Raw genomic sequence first — 19176 nt, 5'->3', positions numbered from 1 at the left:
CTCTGTCCTTGATGATAGCTTTTAGCAATGAAAATATTTAGAATTTTTGAAGCTTGCGTTTAACGCTAGGAAATGTTATTTGCATGTGCCAGTAACCCTAACCCAACACAGAATTACTCTACTCAGCCAGAGAAGAGCCACTTGGTTCTGAGCAGGAGCCGCCTGAGGCCTGACGGAAGCTGTGAGCTGACAGCACTGCTAGGCTGTCTTTGTCCTCAAATTTACAAGTATATTCTGAGGAATCCTGGGGCCTCCTCAGGATTCGTCAGTTCTTGGTTGAATATGACAGTATTAATTCACTAGACTATTGCCAAACTTGACTTTTGGTATGGAAATATTTAAATAGATTCCTTAAAAGAAATGAAAGCCATCATTGGGTTTGAGTGGTTCTAGGGGAATTTTCCTTTTGAAAGACACTACTGAAGACTACTGCCTGATCTTTAGGAAGACAGGCACCAGAATGAAGATATGGAGAGGGTCTTAAAATTTTGTATGGAACTTTAAATGTGAATGGGAAGGTCTGGAGGTCTGGAGGTTTGTGTGGCGTAACTAGTTGATGGTGCTGTGGTCTGGGCAGGTGGTGGCTGTTGGTAACCATGTGGTGGAATCCATCTGCCCAGATTTTTTTTTTGTTTGTTTGTTTGTTTGTTTTTTGTTTTTGTCGGTCATGGGGCTTGAACTCTGGGCCTGGGCGCTGTTCCTAAGCTCTTCAGCTCAAGGCAAGCGCTCTACCACTTGAGCTACAGCGCCACTTCCTCCATCTGCCCAGATTTTAGACTTCACATTTTCTTCTTTCCCCCCTTTAATGGAGGATGTGTTTGTCTTGAGTTTGATATCAAAGCAGGTCATTTTTGAAAATGTGGTTTTCATTTTCTTATCGTATTTCTATTTGACCATACCATGTAAGGAAAGTGTTCTCCCCATAGCTTCTAGTAGTTCAACAAGTAGCTTCCTTTTTTTTGCTTGCTTTTTCTTTTGCACCTGTTCCAGTATGTTGTCTAGGCTGGTCTCAAGTTTACAATTTGTTAGAGTCTCTCTCTCCTAAGGCTGGGAACTTGGAGGTGTGCCACCTTGCCAGTCCATGCATCTTTTTGAAATAGAACACTAACCTCTCATTCTTGGGAGGTTTGTTCAAGACCCTCCTGTAGATGCTTGTAAGTATGGGTAGTGTCATACACCACATGACAGACTGTTCACCTCTTTGTTTAAGAAACACTTTATGGCTTTTCTTTGCCACAACCAAGTCACTAACATTGTGATTCTTGTGTCTTGTGCCAATTATTAAGCAAATTGTTACTTAAACTCCAGGGTTTCAGTACTTCAACAATTGATCTAAGCCTCATGCTGGCTGCTCACACCTGTAATCCTTAGGTACTCAAGAAGCTAGGATCTGAGAATCACAGTTGGAATTCAGCCTGGGCAGACAAATCTTAAGAGCAGCTTTTCTCCAGTTAAACAGCAAAAAGCCAGAGGTGGACGGTGTGGCTCACATGGTAGAATAGCACAAGGCCCCCAGTTCAAGCCCTAGTAAGGACACCCACAAAAGACAAACTGCTCTGATAACTGGCAGGCACTGGGCAGATAGCATGTACAACTGGGAACTCTGAACAAGTGGCTGTTCCCAGTGGAGGTAGACAGCACCAGGAGACACAGGACTTCCTCCGGCCTCTCAGAATAAAAGGTAAAAATAAAAACTTAGAGGTGGTTTATTCTGAGTTGGGCCTTAGTATTTTCAGACCACAGTTGACAGTGTCAGGGAACTAAAGCCATGAGAAATGACACCTCGGGTATGGGAGGACTATTCTGTTCGTGGTTTTCCTGTCACCAAGTATTATATCCCTAGGTCACAACTCTCGCTTCAGTAAGGTTATAGGGAAGCTTTTCTGCTTTGTGGTTGGGTCCCCGTCCTATCTCTGTTTAAAGAGAAACATTGCTTTCTGTTCTTCCTCCCTCCCTCCCTCCCTCTTCTTCTCCCTTACCTTTTCTCTCTCCATATCCTCCCTTTTGTGGAGGTACTGGAGCTTGAACTCACAAGTCTACTCCAGGCTTCCTCCCCCCTGCCCCTGCGCTATGCCCAGTTGGAGATAAGAATGTCTTAGCGTTACCTGTCCAGGCTACCTTTTCTGATCTCAGCCTCCTGAGGATCACAGGCATGAGCTGTGGGCTTCGGGAGTGTTTGCTCTTTGAGCCTCAGCTCTGTGTGGCCTTCTCCCTCACGCTGTTCTCTGGACGTGGAACTTCTCTGAGTCAGAAGTCCACTGATGGCCCCATTATCAACTGCTTTCACTAGATGGCATCAGTACAGGAGAGTGACCGATGTGTGGCTAGGTCACCTTGACTAATCAGTGGAAGTGTTCATGGAAGCTGGGGATTTCTGGGACCTGGTCATGGAGTGCAAAATCAGCACAGCTCCAGAAGTGTCTGTTAACAGTGTCGGTGCTGGCCAGGGACTTCTGTGCACAGCTCCACTCTAAGGAAAGAATCCTGTGTTAATTAATAGCTTGCTCCTTGTGAGAGCAAAGAGGAAAGGTGTCCCGTTTTATATGCTGTGTGGGGAGATGCTTACTCTCAGGAGGCCTGAAGTATGCCCTCCCTCCACTGGGCAGCCATGACCCTCCGCCACTGGTCCTCCAGGGGCCTCCACGCAGGCTCAGGAAGACTGGGCAGAGGAGCCAGCGACTTCGTTTTCTAAGTAGCGGAAGACATGCATTTGTGTAAGCCAATGGCTGCTCCCCTCTGATTGCATGATCGAGATTCCACTTATCAATTTTTCAGGAAGCCATCTAATTATACAAATTCAAATTCAAAGGCAAGTAAAAAGAATGATTGCCTCTCTCGTGGTAGGGGAGGGGCCCTGGAGCCCTGATGGAATCATAATTTTGCTGCCATTTTTCATCTCCATGCTATTTCACAAATACAAACTTCCTGGTTCTCTCACCCCTTGAGTATGACACCTAAAGTGAATTCGGTTTTCACTCCCAGCACAGGACTGCTGCCCCCTGGCTGAGTGGAGGAGCCAGGCCGGCCCAGGCTCCCCGGTGGGGGGGTGGGGGGGCTCATTCACTCAGCCACACTCTGGTCTCCCCCTCCACCCCCTGTCATCTCTGCTCTGCCCAGGTTAGAGTCCTCTCCCGCTGTGTGGCTGCCTTTCAGACTGTCACAAATATGTCCCCCTTCCAGGGCCACGTTCATTCCCACACCTCACCCCATCTCCAATATTTGCCAGTATTGGAGAGTTTCGTTAGATCCATTATTTATGTGCTTCGAAATTGTGCTTTTCTTTTCTTTTCTTTTCTTTTTTTGAAAATCACATAATTATTGCCATAAATCCTTAGGGCAATTTTTCAGCCTCATGCTGGGAAATTAGCCATTAACTACCAGGAACTTGCCCACATTTTAATAGTCAGACCGGCAGCCTGACCCTTGATAAAGTAATGGCGCAGTGTGCATAGTTGATAGGTAGCCGCATATCACCGTCCTCTCATGAACCCTGGGTCTCAGGCTTGCTTCCTACCTTTTCTTTTGTAGCTGCCCATAACTAAGCGCAGCTTTTTTCTGGGTGTGTCTGTCTTACAGTGTTGGCTTTAAAATAATGCTGGCTTGGGTTTGGTGGTCTTTTGGGAATGAATGAAATGCCCAGACTAGACAAGCAGCTCCCTGATCTTGGGTCAGGACATGGAAGCTCTTTCTACCTCCTCTTCTGCTCCTGTAGCAAAATGGGGATGCATGCACAGGTGTAGCAGCATCCCATGAACAGCCTAAGAAACACTCCAAGCCACAAAGCTGGGAGCAAATATCAAGGCCAGCCCTTAACACTGCGTCCTCCCCCAACTTCCCCTCCTCCCCCCATTCAAAATGGCACAAGAAAACCTCGCTTGGGTGGCACTGTGACTTCTGTCCTCACTCCTGTTCACTAGGGTGAGCAAGGTCTCAGCTGAAGCTGCCACTCCCGGTCCCCATCCAGCGTCCTTTAAAGTAGTTCTATAGCAGTGTCTAGCCACAGTGGGTGGCTAGAGCCACCTGGATGGATTCATTTGTTCTGTAAATAGATATAGCACAAGGTGCCTGGTAACTGTGGGGATGGGAGGGCATCAAAGACATTCCTCCGTGTCGTCTCCCCCCCCCCCCCCCCTTACCCTGTAGCCTGGAGAACTCTGCGCAGCCCTGAGGGCCCCCAGGACCCTGGCGTTGTGTGGGTTTTGGAAGGTGGACCTGCTACCTTGTGCTCCACCATGGTGGCTCGGCCTGCTCGCTGTGGCTTGGGTTTTGGCCCTGGAGTACAAACCACTAAGTGGAGGTTGGTTGGAAATCAGTGTTGATGGCCTGAAGTTATGAGCATGAGTTTCTTGCGCCACCATTGCTGCTTTCAGAAGCAAGTGGCCAATGTCTCAGGCGTGCAGCTTGCTTGCTTTGGTGCGTGGAAGGAGGCAGGTTTGCTGGCATGGTCTGGGAGCCCCCTCCACCACTGTTAGGACAGCGGAGCCCGCTCCGAGCGCCCAGATGGCAGGTCCCCTGGTAGAAAGTGGCAGCAAAGTCCTGACTGACCTGTTGGCCTGTGTCCTGGAGGTCTCCAGAGAGTAAGGATTCTTTTCTCCTTGTTTCAGGGTGCATAGTGGCGTAATGCACGCAGACTCCTGCGAGTTCCCCTAAGTTCTTAGAGGACCGCTTTGCCTTTTGAATCAGAGTTGCAAAGTTCGATAAAGAATGGCCCTTGTGGATAAGCACAAAGTCAAGCGACAGCGATTGGACAGGATTTGTGAAGGTAAGAGCCAGCGTGGTTGGCGGTTTTCCACCAAAGACATGTGGCCCCTCCCTCAGGTCATCCGAGGTCTGTTCCAGACTCTGCCTGCTGCCACGAGCCCCTCCTCCCACTCCACCCCTCTGCCAGCGCCCCCACCCCCCCCACACCCTTGGCTGTGCTGGCACTGAGCCTGCCCTTCGTAGGACAGGGAGTGGCCTTCTAGGAGGAGGAAGAGGGGGCAGGCCCTTTCCTTCCCTTCACCCAGGATTGCTTTGCATATGAAAGCCGCTGGATATCTGCTCCAGCTTTGCTTTGCTTTTTTTTAACTTTCTGGGGTTTCTGGATTTTTTATCTGTTTTAAATTAAGACATTTAAAACAGTGAACGCTCAGATTTCCCTGAGGAGTCCAGCACTGCCCCTCGCGGTGTGCCCCAGTCCCTGGTAATGTTTGAAAATACCTGGAAGTATTTACTCATAAAAAAGGGGGAAAATAAGCCTGATTAAAATCTAATGGAAGCCTGGGATAGAATTCTAAAATGTTGACGCAATACCATCCTAAATTAGTGAGTGCCCAGGCATCCAGAGCGTGGGGCTTGGAGGTTAAGTGAGCCCTGTCAGCCCAGGATCAGTGCTGGGGGGGCTAGCCTGGGCTCAGGGGGTTTGAGTGACTTCCCTGTAGGGATGGATTCCCGCTGAGGAAACTTGAGGCCAGCCTGGAGCCCCACCTGTGCCACCATGCTCCCGGAGTAGCTTGGGTTGGAGGCAGGAATATGCACCTCCCTGCTCCCCCTGCAGGCACCCCGTGGAATTGCATCCTTTAAGTAGGTGTATCTCTGGCCATCTGAGCCAGAGACCTCCAAGACATTCTTCTATGGAACTGTATCACTGAGAAATCCCTGGGCTCCTGCCATTGGAAGATGGTGTGGATGGGTTTTATAAATTGTTTTAAAACACAGAAAGCTTGATATAAAATAGCACAACGAACACTAATGTATTGTTCACTCACATTTGTCCATGGATACCATTTGCTTTCTTTGTGTGTGTGTGTGTGTGTGTGTGTGTGTGTGTGTGTGTGTGTGTGTGTGTGTGTGTTGAATGGATGATTCCCCCCAAAAACAAAAATCCCCAAAATAGCTTGCAATAGCATAACTGTCCTCAGCATCATGTGATACATGTTCCCATTCATATGTCCACACTTTTGGCTTTAACTGTTTGGTTTTATGTCATCAATAGTTGCATATTGATGTCACATCTTTGGAATCTAAGGAGAGTGTCGCATAATCCCCGTAGGCTTTTGACTTCCAACAGTGTTGGCATAATAGATTTGGTGCCAGTTGGTTTGTAGACCATTCTAGAATTTGGACTCCGTTGTGGGGGCATTAAAATTGACTTCCCCATTAAACTGGCTATAAAGTATGGTCTATGAAGGGGTGACTTCCCATGACCTAATCCCTTTGAACAATTGACAGTTGAACAAAGTGAATACTAGGAAGCTGAAACGTGTTGTCTGCAGGGAGAGGGATGTAAGGGGGAGCAGGGTTCACGAAGGGGGGCATGGCGGGTGATTACATCATATAGTCAATGTACACCAGTGAGAATGGAACTGGGAAACCCAGGTTGGGATGGATGGGAGTTAGAGAAGGGCTGATAAGATGGTGTCTTCTACTCATAAATTGACATTGAATTGTTGAACTACTTAAAGATAATTGTACAGCTATTTAAAGATAATAAAAAAAATAAGTTAATAAAGGAAAACAACTGCCCATTTCTAATGAGATGGCTTCATATCCTCTCTGGAGGATGCTGTTGAGCTGCCACATTCGTTTCTGTGAAGCTTTAGTGGGTCAAGGTCAGTATGAGGTGAGCCAGGCCTCCGGGCGAATCCTAGCCAGCCACCCAGCCACACGCTCCAGCGGAGGCCTCCTGCCAGGGACTTCAGGCTGTCCCCAGCACGCATCCACGCTTTCCTACATCTGTGAAGTGAGCCTTGGAGACCAGAACGTTTTTATAATGGAAGTTCCGTGTCATCTTTATCTGTATGTGCAGGATACTACAGAAACTGTAGCAGTTGTGCTTTTTCAATTCCTCGATAGCCACTTCCTATGATTTAAGAACTTTTCTTCTGTGATCCCGCCGCCCGCCATTCTGTGTCTAGGCTAGGGTAGTGGCTGGCCCAGTGTGCTTTACTAGCAGTGCTAATGTGTATGAACCGCCGATGCTGTGACACCTTTCAGAGCTCTGTACAGGTGGGAAGGTCATTTTACAACTGCCTCCAGCAAGACACTGGCCAGCTGGCTATTTGCTTAACTGCTGTTCTCTCTGGCTGTTTCTGTCAGATCATCTTCATGGATTTGGCTGTTTGTTCTACAAGAGGTCCTTGTACTACTAGGATACTTACGTTGCACGTATGCGCACACGTGTACACACACGTAAACATCCTCTTGTCAACCTTAAACCACTTGTGGAGTTTTTGGTATGGATGTCCAGTGAGTCTTGTCATGATAGCCCGTGCCCAAGGGGTGCTTCCTGTGTTCCCAGCAATGGCTTCCCTGAAGCCCCCTCCCTGTGGACACCCATCCGCTCCGGGGTTTTGTCTTTCTGCTTACTGGTTTCCTTACAATTAGCATGTGCACGCACCTACTACACTGCAGTGCGGAGTCCCAACCTTGGGATTCTGGACTGGACGAGGCTTTGTCATTTCCCCTGAGCGTGTCAGTGCAATCCGAGCATCACCCCTGTTCAGTACTTCTCCCAGAGGACTGCTGCCGTCTAAGTTCTGACAACCCATCGCTCTGTTTGGTTCTCTTTTTTGCCAGTTGTGGGGCTTGAACTCTGGGCCTGAGCACTCTTTCAGCTCTTCAGCTCAAGGCTAATGCCCTGCCACTTGAGCCACAGCATCACTTCCGGCTTTTTTCTGCTGAGGAATTGGACCCAGGGCCTCATGCATGCAAGGAAAGCACTCTGCCACTAAGCTACCTTCCCATCCCCGTTCTGCTTAGTTTAAATTTTTGTGCTAGTACTTGGGCTTGAACTTGCAGTCTCTTGCTCTCCATTGGCTTTTCTCCTCAAGGCTGGTGCTGTACTTATTGAGCCATAACTGTACTTTTGGCTTTTTACTGTTTAATTGGAGATGAATCTTTTGCGTTTGTCTGCCTGGGCTGGCTTGGGGCTGAGATCCGGTCATCACAGTTTGAATACAGCCCAGAGAGAAAAATCTGATAAGCTATCTTTCTTCAGTTAACCAGCAAAAAAAGCTGGATTGGAGGTGTGACCTAAGTGGCCTAGTGTTAGCTATAAGTAAGCGAGCTGAGCAAGAGTGCACGGAGTCCCAGTACTCTATTCACATGTGTGCCCATGCGCGCACGACACACACACACACACGTACACACACACACACAGCTAAAGCAAAAGCTTCATGCCTGTATGCATTCAGAATTCAATGTGGGATGAGGCCTGGAGCGCCCTGCTGAAAGGAGAGCACCGCTGAAGTCTTTGGGGTTCCATTAAAGTCAGCTGAAACTGAACAGCTCTTTCATGATGACCCAAAAGCCAGGTCTTAATGTGTCGTTTTCAAACAACCTTTCTATTTTGATATTTGTAATTTGTGCTCTGCCTTTTCTTGATAACTGGCTATCAGAACAATCCTCAAGTGCTCTTGTATAAAAAATAATTGGGGAGCAGCCTTTGAAAGCACTGGCTGGTCAGAATCTGAGTGCAGACGTCTGTGATGTGTGATTTATCTGATGTATGGTGCAGGGGTTCTTCGGTTTGCTGACACAGTTGATGTGTTGCATTGTAATGGTGCCAGGCAAAGTTTGGCTATCTTGTGGATCATGCCAGAGCTCATCGGTTGGCCACATCCACTGAGCGATGGGGGGGGGGGGGGGGGGCGGCGGGCATGTCTCTTCTGGTTGTCACCCTCTCGAGTGACCCAGACCAGCTTTGCCACAGCCCTGGTGTCATGATCCTTGAACACAATCTTAGAACATCTTTGCTGTGACTTTTGATGTCACCACGTAGCTCAGCATAACCTTGAGCTCAAGATCTTCCCGCCTCAGCCTCAGATCTTGTATTACAGGAGCATGCCCCCACAATGTTGTAATGCCTTTTGTTGTACGTTTTGTTGGTGATGTTGGGAATTGAATCCATGGCCTCGTGCATACTAGATAACATTGCACCACCTGCTGATGGCTTTTTGTTACCCTTCTAACTGTGAGTTTATGCTGTCACCGACTAAATACAGTACTGTGGCTATCAGAGATGCAACTTGGTGGGATGGGGCAAGTAGATACATAAGTTCTGTAAGAGGGGATAATAGAAAGCTAAGTTGAGCTTTGATCATCCCCTTTAATCTAACTCAATGGTGGGTGATGTGAACTCTTAACTGACCAGTGGTGAGGACCGCAGACATGGCTCAAGAGTTCCCTCCTTTGAGTTCAAACTCAAGCCACCATTGCCACAAAAGAAGCAAACTTACCATTCCTCACCCATGGACTCCTAAGGACAGAACAAAATGAAGTGAGCCAATAGCTGTTCCCTGTTCCCTTTGTCACTGTACAAAAGTAGAGCCACAAAGAAAGAGTTTTGGGGTGGATGTGAGAACATTTCCCTGTGGCTTTCTTTCATGGAAATTACCACTGCAGATTCACATCTCGGTAAAATATCCCCAGAAAGCCAATCTGAAAAGGAGATGCAACCCCGGGTCAGCAAGGGAGCCCCGTGCCAACGCACCAGGCTTCGCTGGCATGGGGCTGTGGGCGCCCCTCCCCTCAGCCCACACCCAGATGGCGGGCTTTCTCCCCAGAGGAAGACCAGAGTGCACAGATTTGGTCAGAATTATTTTGTTTCAGTTTGGTTATTTTTATTTTTTATCATTTATTCTGGGTAACTGTTTTGTTTCTCCTTTCTTGAATGCATTAAACCATGGCTATTTGTTGCATCTTGTAGAGAAACAGTATGGAAGCCCGTGGTATTGCACACTCCCAATCATTTCTAATCTGTTTAAGCCCCCCAAAAGTAGGGTTTTTTTTTAATGTGGGATTTATAATGTTGCTATACATTTTAATTATACGTTGGGATCAGGCAATTATGCACATTTCCAGTAATTAAGTGATTAGCTCTAATTACAGTAGCTGTATAAATATACAATAGTCAACTAGTCATGGCTGGATTTCATAGCACAAATAAACATACTAGCATAATGCCCCCTAGTGTACAGGTAAAGAAACAGTTGCAAACAGGAATACAATTCTTTGCGAGGGATCAAAGTTGCATTGCCTTACCTAGCCGTGGTGTTCAGTATTGGAGCCACATACTCCTCCCTTAGGGGCTACCTACCTTGTTCACACTCATAGGTAGTAGTGCGTCCGTGCCACATCAGCCCATTCCTAGGCCTCTGAGGATCATTTTGATGTTTGGTTAATTCTCTGTTGACCATTTGTCAATAGAGGCCAGGTACCAGTGGATCACACCTGTCATCCTAGCTACTCAGGAAGCGGAGATCTGAGGATCATGGTTCAAAGCCAACCCAGGCAGGAAAGTCCTTGAGACTCCTGTTTCCATTTAACTACCAAGAAGCCAGACATGGAGTGCTAGCTTTGAGCAAAAAGAGCTCAGGGACCGTGCCCACACCCTGAGTTCATGTGCTCGGGATGGGCACCAAAAAGTAAGTTTCCTTTTGTACCTGTTGGTTGCTGGTGGGTGGGTTCTTTGCTCCTAAAGGCTCTGCAAGCCGCGTGTTTGGACCGCCGGCTCTGGAGCTCAGGCATGTGGTGTGTTGAATCAGGTCTGGACCGAGTGCAGTGCTGCCTTCCATCAGTTCTGCTGGCTTGTGCCCTGCTCCCATGGTGACACGCCCATCCTCAGCTCAGAGCAGGCCTCCAGGTCGCATCCCCAGCCTGCAGAGCCCTAGCAGACGCATTTCCTCCTCACACGGAAGTGTGCGGGGCTGGTCTGTTTTCCTTGGAGCAGTCGGCGCCTCCAGCAGCATCTCCATGCTTAGATAGTAGCAGTGTGTACGCCATGCCTGCAGGCAGTGTCCCCACAGGTGCCAAGAAGGTTCCGGGCTTCCAGGAACATTCTAGGCCTAGTGAGTATTTGAGGACACGCTCATCTCCCAGGATCTCGCCCGCTTTCCTTGTAGAGAACTTGCAGGCATTCAAGCATGCAGTGAGAGGTCACGTTGGTCAGAACCTCAGCTGGTATGTCCTGGAATGTGTGGCTGTGTCGGAGTAAAGCTCAGTCAGGGTTCGAAGAATGCTCCCTCACCAGAGAGGCCTCGTGGGCCTTTCTGACATGGGAGTGCGGGGCGGGCTGGGTTCCCAAAAGGAGGGGAGGGAAAATGATCTGTGCCCATCTGCACACCCACAAAGACCTCGCCCTCTGCCCTCATGTCTCACCCAGAGTGTCCCAGTCTTGGTTCTCACAACCTGCTTGGATGTGCCGAGAGTCCTTCCCTTCCCATGGCACCCGGAGAGGGGGAGGGAGACACGCCTTGTGGAAGGAGACATCACCCCTTGTGTCTCTGAGGCGTCTTCACAGACCCCCCCCCCCCCCCAACTGTTAGGCCAGGGCTGCCTGTACTCCCTGTGCTCCCGGGCAGTGTCACATGTGGGAAGAATGTTCTCCACTGCTCCTCAGCACTGCTGAGGAGGCGAAGCAGCGCAGTCCTGGGAAGGGGCTTTGTCTGACAGGGGCGTGGCTGTGGCTTCCCCCTGGCCCTGGGGAAGGCCCGTGGCGGTTGCCTCCTCTTTACCCAGGCCGGGGCCTGTCTACGCGTTGATGTGTGCTGTGGGGTCCGGGACTTCCGTGGGGTGCTGGCGCAGCGCGGCAGGCCGGTCTGCCCCTGCGGCTGCCGTCCCCGGGTGATTCCGGGTTATCTCCTCACCTGCGTGGATGGCAGTGTTTGTGGGGCAGGCGTGAGGCGGACTTTGCCCTGTGCTCAGGGCGCCTTTACACACAGGTGTGGCTCAGCACGGGGCATCCAGGGCTACAAGTGTGAGTCAAGTGTAGCCCGTACACCTGCGGCTCAGGAACTTTGACAGTGCCACGAGAAGCTGGGTGGAAGTGACACGTGTGCCTTTGCTTTTATTACGTGGTTAAGTTGATGCGCCCCACAAGGGCTGGAATCATTTGGAGCATGGCTGACCTTGAAAGGGCACCTCAGCGTGGACAGAGCAGTCCTCTGCACATCCACACAGCCCGTGGCCTCCCATCAATCCCACGGTGACTGCCTTAATAAACCCTCAGGAACACCAGGTACAGGACACAGGACAGGCCTCTCATTCATCCTAGCCACTTGGAGTTCAAGTCCAGCCTGGGCAAAGGAAGCAATACCCTATCTCAAAACTAGAATTAAATGTGGGGTTGGAGGTCTGAGTATATAGTTCACATGAGCACTTGTGTAAATGAAGTTTGGGTTCCACCCCAAAGACAAAAACTTAAAACACCAGACTTCCTGTGACTGTTTTACTAATGCTGCTCTCCCCCTGCCCCCCCCCCCCCACCTTCCCATTTTGTAGTTAGATTAACAAATTACTTTGGTAGATAATATTGGATGGACAATGAAAGGACTTTTTCAAAGCTAGAGAAAAGTTTTCAAATGTAAACACCTTAACAGAAAAGCTACATGGCCTCTCTCCACATTCCAAAGGAGGAAGTGGGTTTATCATAGGCCTATTTTTGGCCGTCTCAGCCGGAAAGCAGTGTGGAACCCACTGACCTCACCAGCGTCTCTGGGGAGCTGTGGGGATGGGAGTTGTGGGGAGACTTGATCTTGCTGTTTGGGCAAGCCCACACCACCTCCCTGGGAGCTTCTGGTTTCTGCCTGCAAGTTCAGAGTTGCCCTTCCCAGAAATCTTTGTTCTGTAGTGGTCCAGGGACTGACGTCCCCGGCAAGTTAGTGTGGGCTTCGATTCTGATGAGCCCAGTCAGACATGAGGTGCTTGTTCGGGTCTGGGGGCTGCTCTGTGGAGCGTGGGTTCCTGGCTGGTCTCATGTTCTCCCTTGAACTGTCCGATCCTTCCCTGGGGTGGTCTGAATCTCTGGAGGCCTCTGCACTTGTGAACCTCTGCCTTACATTTCACAGGAAATTGAGTGGGCTTTGTGCAGATGTTGCTTGCATGTCTTAGCTATTTGGGCTTTTCCCCACAGTTAGCTTTTTGTTGTGTTTATCTTGTCTGCCGGAGAGTTTAAGTGTCTTTTCTTTATTATCAGATCTTTTTTTCTTTTGACAATCTTATTTTTAGTGTCTGAACTTTCTGTGGATCCTTGTAGCATTGAAAGTTCAAGTCCATAGGATTTACTCTTTCCAAGATCGCTTCCATCTTGCCTTTAAAAGAGAGATGTTTAGACCAGGCGCTGGTGGCTCACGCCTGTAATCCTAGCTACTCAGGAGGCTGAGACCTGAGGATCATGGTTCAAACCCAGCCCGGACAGAAAAGTCTGCGAGATCTTATCTCCAATAAAGCACTAGAAAACCGGAAGTGGTGCTTTGGCTCCGGCAGTAGTGCGCTGGCCTTGAGCTGAAGAGCTCAGGAACAGCACTCAAGCCCAGAGTTCAAGACCCAGGACCAACCAAAAAAAAGAGAGAGAGAGGGAGATGTTTAGAAAAGCAGTCCTTTCTGGGGATTGTAAAGTGTTTGGGGGGGGGGGGGGGGAAGAAACCCTGCCAGAGTGTTTGTGGCGCCCGAGCTCAGGTGCAGGTGTTTCTCCTGACCGGCGGGAAGCATCTGTCATAATGTTTGTGGAATCCAGCAGCAAGGCTGCGGGAGCTCGGGTAGCTGCCAAGCAGAACAGGCCCGAGAGCCAGTCCTGGCCCACCACACCCTCACCTCTACCCGCTCTGAGCCGTCGGTCAGGCACTGATGTGTTCTTGTTAGGCATTTAAGGACTGTGCTGAACATACTGGCAGTAACTGGTATAGCCCGGAGCATCACCCTGAGGGAAAGCCACGTCCCACAGTGGTCTCGCGATAGCTCTGGCGCGACCCAGCTCTCTGAAGGGGCTGCTGCGTTCATCAGCTGTGCCTCACAAGTATGGCAAACGACCGCTAAGGCACGGCGGGCGGGCGGAGGGGATCCTACTTGCTGTGTTACAGTGTTCTCTCCCTGGAAGGGCAGAGCTATCCTAAGTTGGGGAGCCCTTCCCCCTGACACTGGAGAGCCACTCTTCCCTGTGGGGCTTGTGGGTTCCCTGAAATAGAAGAGGAAATGACGAGGCGCCTGGGCTGGGCTGCAGGAGTTACTCGGCCATCTTGTCTCTGGTCTGAGTGTCCTGCAGGAGGCAGCATCCGTGTCCCCCTCCCAAACTGAAGTTGTCCTCATTCCCAGAAGGGCTGTCTGGAGGGGAGGAGGCTCTGCTGGGTTTCAGAACTGGTCAAGAGGGTGCCCTGGGCCTGTGCCAGCCCTTCGGGGCCGCTCGCGGCAGTTCGTTCTGGTTCGGGATATGTGGTGACGGGAAAGGCCGGCGTCTGTGCAGTCAGGGGCTCCGTGAACATTTCCCTGTCTTGGTGTGTCTGGGTGAGCCCAGCCTCAGGCCGGGATGCGCTGTGGGATGCCTGTATGTATCTGTACCTGCCTAGCCTTTTCTGCCATCCAGTGGAAAGATGGCAGACACTGGCACCGTGAGGACAGTGTGTGCAGAGATGCAGCATTTTACAGGCAGCGTCTTCCGTTTACCCCCCCCCCCCACCCCTTTCGGGCATCTGGGGATGTGGGGTGGTGAGTTTTGGTTCCTTTGCCACCCAGCAGGGCATTTTGCAGTTGGTTTGCGCATGTACCGGGAAGACAGGAAAAGACGGTACGGGGTTTGCGTTCCGCCTTGCGTTCGCCAGGTGGGTGTTCTACCACTTGATTCAAGCCTCTAGTCCCTTGTTATAGTTGGTCCTTTTCACAATGGAGTCTGACCAGGCTGTGGTCCTCCTAACTTTGTGCTTCCCTTCCCGGTGTCATTGGAGATAAGAGGAACACACCATTGACTGAGTTCAAATCTGAAAACCTTCATTTTCCTTCCCTGGCCACAGTGCCCCCAATGATGCCTCCCAGGTACCCAGGGTCATGAGCGTGAGCCGTGGGGGCCTCTGACCGCGGCGTGGGCCCCATGCAGATGCTCTGCGCGGAACGGGGGTCATCTCACCAAGCTGGTGCTCACCTGGCCAGAAGTCAGACGTGGCTCGGCTTCAGAGACAGACCAGCAGCGTTTGGGGGGTGTAAAGCGCTGTGTGCCCCAGGGGAGGGACAGGGTAGCACTGCCCTGCGCCTGCAGTTCCTGCGGCGCCTGCAGTTCCTGCGGCGCCTGCAGTTCCTGCGCTGTACGCCACATCGCTGCGTCCAGCGATCGCCTCTTTCTCTGTAGTCAGGTTTGAACTTAGACCTCTGGTTAAGAGACACTCAGTGGAGCCACACTGTCCTGGATGTGATGGCCACAGATGCACATGCTACCTCATTTAAAAATGTTTGGTCAGGTGCGGTGGCTCACACTATAACCTCAGTTACTGGCTCTGATGAAAGCTGGGAGACCCTGTCTGTACAGCAAGTGCATTGTGACTCGTGCGAAGGCACTTGCCTGCTAAGTTGCAGAGGAGGGGGTGCACTTCCAGTGGCTTCCAGACAACCGTCTTTGCTGTTGTGGCGAATGGCCTGGCAGAGGGCACAGGATGGCTTAATCTCCTGCCCCAGCTGCTGGGTTCCGTAGGCACGTGTGACAGAATGATTCGCCATCACAGGGAGAGGAAGGAATGAGGGTGTAAGCAGTGTAACCACGTGGTTCATAACCACAGCCCCCAGCTCAGGCTGCAGACCTGGCCTGCCTCTCCCAGCCCCTGGCCTGCTCGCCTCCTCCAGCAGGCTTTCCTTCCCTCCGCACCGTGTTTGTTCTTAGCTGTGTGTGCCGGATTAACGCTTCATCATGGGGGGATTAGGGTTGGACTGGCATCCAAGCAGTCTCCCTTGGCGGCTGTGGGGTCCATACTTGGGGAGCATGCCTGAGAGAGGGGGGCGGGGGGGGGTTGTCCTAAAAGCACCCCGGCAGGGGCCGCGCCGCTGCGGTGTGGGATAAGCCGCAGCTGCCGCGGGAGGCCTGGCCGGCGCAGGCCGCCGGCTCCATCAGTCTGACGAAATGTCACATGGAACAAAAGCTTTAGGGGTTTTATTTAGCTCCTAATCCCCACACTGAGGAAGCAGAGGTCCGTGTGAGCCTGCAGCCGGGAAGCGGACAGGCAGGCTCCAGCACCGGCTCCTTTCTGGGCCTGAGCCGGGCAGGCAGACCCCGGGGCCCGCGGCCGGGCGAAGCCAGGCAAGGGGACCTGAGTCTGCTGTTCAGCCTACTAAGGTTTCAGAGGATTAATAATTGAGGCCGGGCTTTGAAACACAAAGCGCCCGTTGGTGCTTGCAGCCATCTCGGGCGGGCCTGCGTTCTGTCGGGTCTGGTGTTGATGGATGTGGCCGAAGATTGAGACCGAGGCCTCCTCCCTGCCTGGCCGCCGCCGTGCACCCCGCCAATGCCGGTTCCCAGCAGGCACGGCAGCGTCGGGCGCTCTCAGAGCTGGGACGCCGCCGGCTGGTACGAGGGCCCTTGGGAGAATGCGGACGCCCCGCGGGCTCCGGGGCGGAGAAGCTCCCTGACGTATGGCCCCGGAGAGGGGGGCTGGGGTGACCCGCCGAGCCACCGGGCGCTGGACGCTGCCCTGCCGGGGCCTGCCGAGCCTTTCCTCTACCGGGAGGCCTTTTACAACTCTGTGGCCACGAGGAAGGGCCCGGTGCCCGACTTGGCCTTCTACGACAGCCGCCAGGGCGCCATGTCCGGCCGCAGCTCGCTCCTGCCACAGGACTACTACAGCGAGGCGTCCCGGGGGGCCCGGATGTCCAAGGAGCCTCCTCCCTATTGTCGGGACCCGGGAGTCAGCCGTGCGGTGCCCGCCTACGGAGTGCTGGGCAGCCGAGGGCCGTGGGAGCAGCTACCAGGCCAGGTGCCCGTCCTGCAGGACGCCAGTCACCTGTACCGAGATCCCGGGGGGAAGGTGGGGCCTGCGGGCCCACGGCCTCCGGGCAGGGCGCCGTCTCCTGGGCGGTACGGGAGGGAGCTGCCCGACCCCCGGCTTGGGGTGGAGGCAGCGGCCTACCCCTCCAGCCAGCTGTACAGTGATGCCGGTGAAAGGCCTGCGGACCCTGCCCCTGCCAGACAGGCGGCCCCCACCTGCCTGGTGGTGGACCCCGGTGCCGCGGCCGCCCCTGACAGCAGCCGCGGCTATGGGCCCGCGCGGGAGGCCGTCCTCCCCTCCAAGCTGCCTTACGAGTGCGAAGCGGACCTGTGTGCGTTGCCGGGCCCCGGGGGCAGGAGGAGCGTGCCGCCCGAGTTCCTGGCGCTGCTGCGGGCAGAAGGGGTGGCGGAGACCACGCTGGCCGCCCTCCTGCAGCAAGGCTTCGACTGCCCGGCCGTCCTGGCCACCCTGGAGGACGCGGACGCCAAGGCCATGGCGCCCAACCTGGGCCAGGCCCGCGTCCTGAGCCGCCTAGCCGGCAGCTTCAGGGCGGAGATGCAGCTCCGGAGACAGGGCCGCACTGGCCCCCCACCCCGTGCCCGGTCCAGCAGCTTCAGCCACCGGAGTGAGCCGCTGCCCGGGGACCCCGCCCTGCAGGCCCAGCTGCCGCCGGGGCCCCTGCAGGCCCCCCGGCCCGGAGACCTGGCCCGCCGCCCTGCCAGTGCTCCCTCCCAGCACCTCCTAGAGACAGCGGCCACGTATTCTGCTCCCCTCCTCCCCCCCAACCCCGGCTACAGCTCTCCCACCCCCTGTGCCCTGACCGTGCGGCTGAGCCCCTCCTACCCACCCCAGGCTGGGGTGGCCTTGACTCACCCCGGCCCCCTGGCCCCCCTTCACCCAGCCCCCCGGACAGCCTACTCCACCTCATACACCGTGCCCATGGAACTCCTGAAGCGGGAGCGGAGCGTGGCCGCCTCCCCGCTGCCCACCCCCCACGGCAGCCCCCAGCTCCCGCGGAAGCCCAGCGCCCCCAGCGAGCCCGCCGCGCCGCCGCCCGTCAGCCAAAGCCTCCACACGCCTCACTCTCCGTACCAGAAGGTGGCCCGGCGGACCGGAGCTCCCATCATCGTCTCTACCATGCTCGCCACGGAACCAAGTAACCTGTCCTTCCCGCCACACTCAGCTGGGTGCTCGAGCAGCCGGGGAGGGTGCAGAGGCCGGAGTGCGCACGGGGGCCAGGGGGTGCTCCCCAGGGGCTCTACACAGGCCCCCCACACCAGAAAGTCCTGCTGTGGCCAGTTCCTGGGCAATGGGCCGACCCCCTGGCGTGGCAGCCTCTGTCCAGCCCTGGTGGATGGGCGGATGTCCCTGTATGGGCTGGAAATGTAGCTGTCTTCCTGGTGGCTCAGAAGTCTCGAATCAGGCCGTCTGGTTTGGTGCTCAGGGGTAATTCTGCGGATTCCGTGGAGTGGCTTTGGAGACGGCAGGGTGCTGGGGCGTGTGGAGGCGCACACCTCTGCAGTGCCCACACACACTGCGAAAAGCAGCCATTACCCGCCGCGGAGATAAAAATGTGTGTATTTCCACACTTGTGGGTTAAACAAGGCAAGATGTTGAAATCCCTTAGAACTCACTGTTTCAAAAACATATTTAGTCTCTCATCTGGGAAAATACAGTTGGGAATTCTGCTTGCTTGTAGGGAAGAATGTATTACAGGTTGAGGAAAATCCGAGCCGGGCTAGATGGATTTCTTCAAAGCGTGAACCAAATGTAACTGGTCACACGTCTTTTGTGGGTATCGTTGTTAATCATCCTCTGAGCAATTAGGTTTCTTGTATTTTAACTCTTGACTGGAAATGGAAAATATGTCCATTATCTGCCTCCCGACACAGTTTAGAAAACAGTTCTTTTAGATTAATTGCCGTGTTTTCCTGGGCATCTGGCGTGAGTGGAGCGCTGCGCTGCCTTGCAGACAGTTCTCCCGGAACCGTCCGTGCACGGGTGTGCAGAGCTGGACGGGAGCACGGCGAGCTTGCTGCTGTCTGTCAGGGCTGCCATTTTTGCTCCCCTAGCTTTACCTTCCCAAGGTTACTACCTTCCCAAGGGTTCACAACCTCTGCATGCACTCTTCCTAAAGAATCCAACTTGTCTTCCTGGATTTTTTTTTTTAATGTACTAAGAAGGAAGTCCGAGGATAATTTTTCCAAGGGCCCCGTGCCTCCTCCTCTCCCAGTCATTCTTTCTTTGCAACCAACTAATTTGCATGGCGATGACATTTGTTGCTCCAGTAATTTCATCTGATAATGGCTGGGCTTGCAAAGCGGATCTGAAAACATATTCCTTAATTATGTGTTGCTAAGCAACCAGAGGGTTTGGTCATAATCACAGATTATCTCCTCCTTGAAGTCGTGGAAAGGTTTTGCTGAAGGAGGACCTGCAAAATTGCCTCCCCCCCCCC

The 19176-nt window shown here is 52.9% G+C and overlaps 1 protein-coding gene across 3 annotated transcripts in view; it reads left to right on the top strand.

The window, feature by feature from the left end:
- Ctbp2 (C-terminal binding protein 2) overlaps positions 1 to 19176 on the top strand; it is an 81249-nt gene that overhangs the window by 46649 nt on the left and 15424 nt on the right. The window contains exon 2 of one of the 3 annotated variants that reach the window (XM_042701315.1): positions 4605 to 4762. The exons of 1 other annotated variant lie outside the window; for it this stretch is intronic. In XM_042701315.1, coding sequence (XP_042557249.1) covers positions 4705 to 4762 — 58 coding nt within the window. In that variant the 5' untranslated portion in view covers positions 4605 to 4704. Of the gene's footprint in view, positions 1 to 4604; positions 4763 to 16238; positions 17875 to 19176 lie in introns of those variants that run through there. One more of the 3 variants, XM_042701314.1, reaches the window with a different exon arrangement.

This window comes from Dipodomys spectabilis, unplaced genomic scaffold, assembly GCF_019054845.1.
Source record: "Dipodomys spectabilis isolate Male_0828 unplaced genomic scaffold, ASM1905484v1 ptg000289l, whole genome shotgun sequence".
Classification (NCBI taxonomy): Eukaryota; Metazoa; Chordata; class Mammalia; order Rodentia; family Heteromyidae; genus Dipodomys; species Dipodomys spectabilis.
Note: the sequence above shows the minus strand (reverse complement) of the source record. Positions and strands in the feature narration are given on the sequence as shown.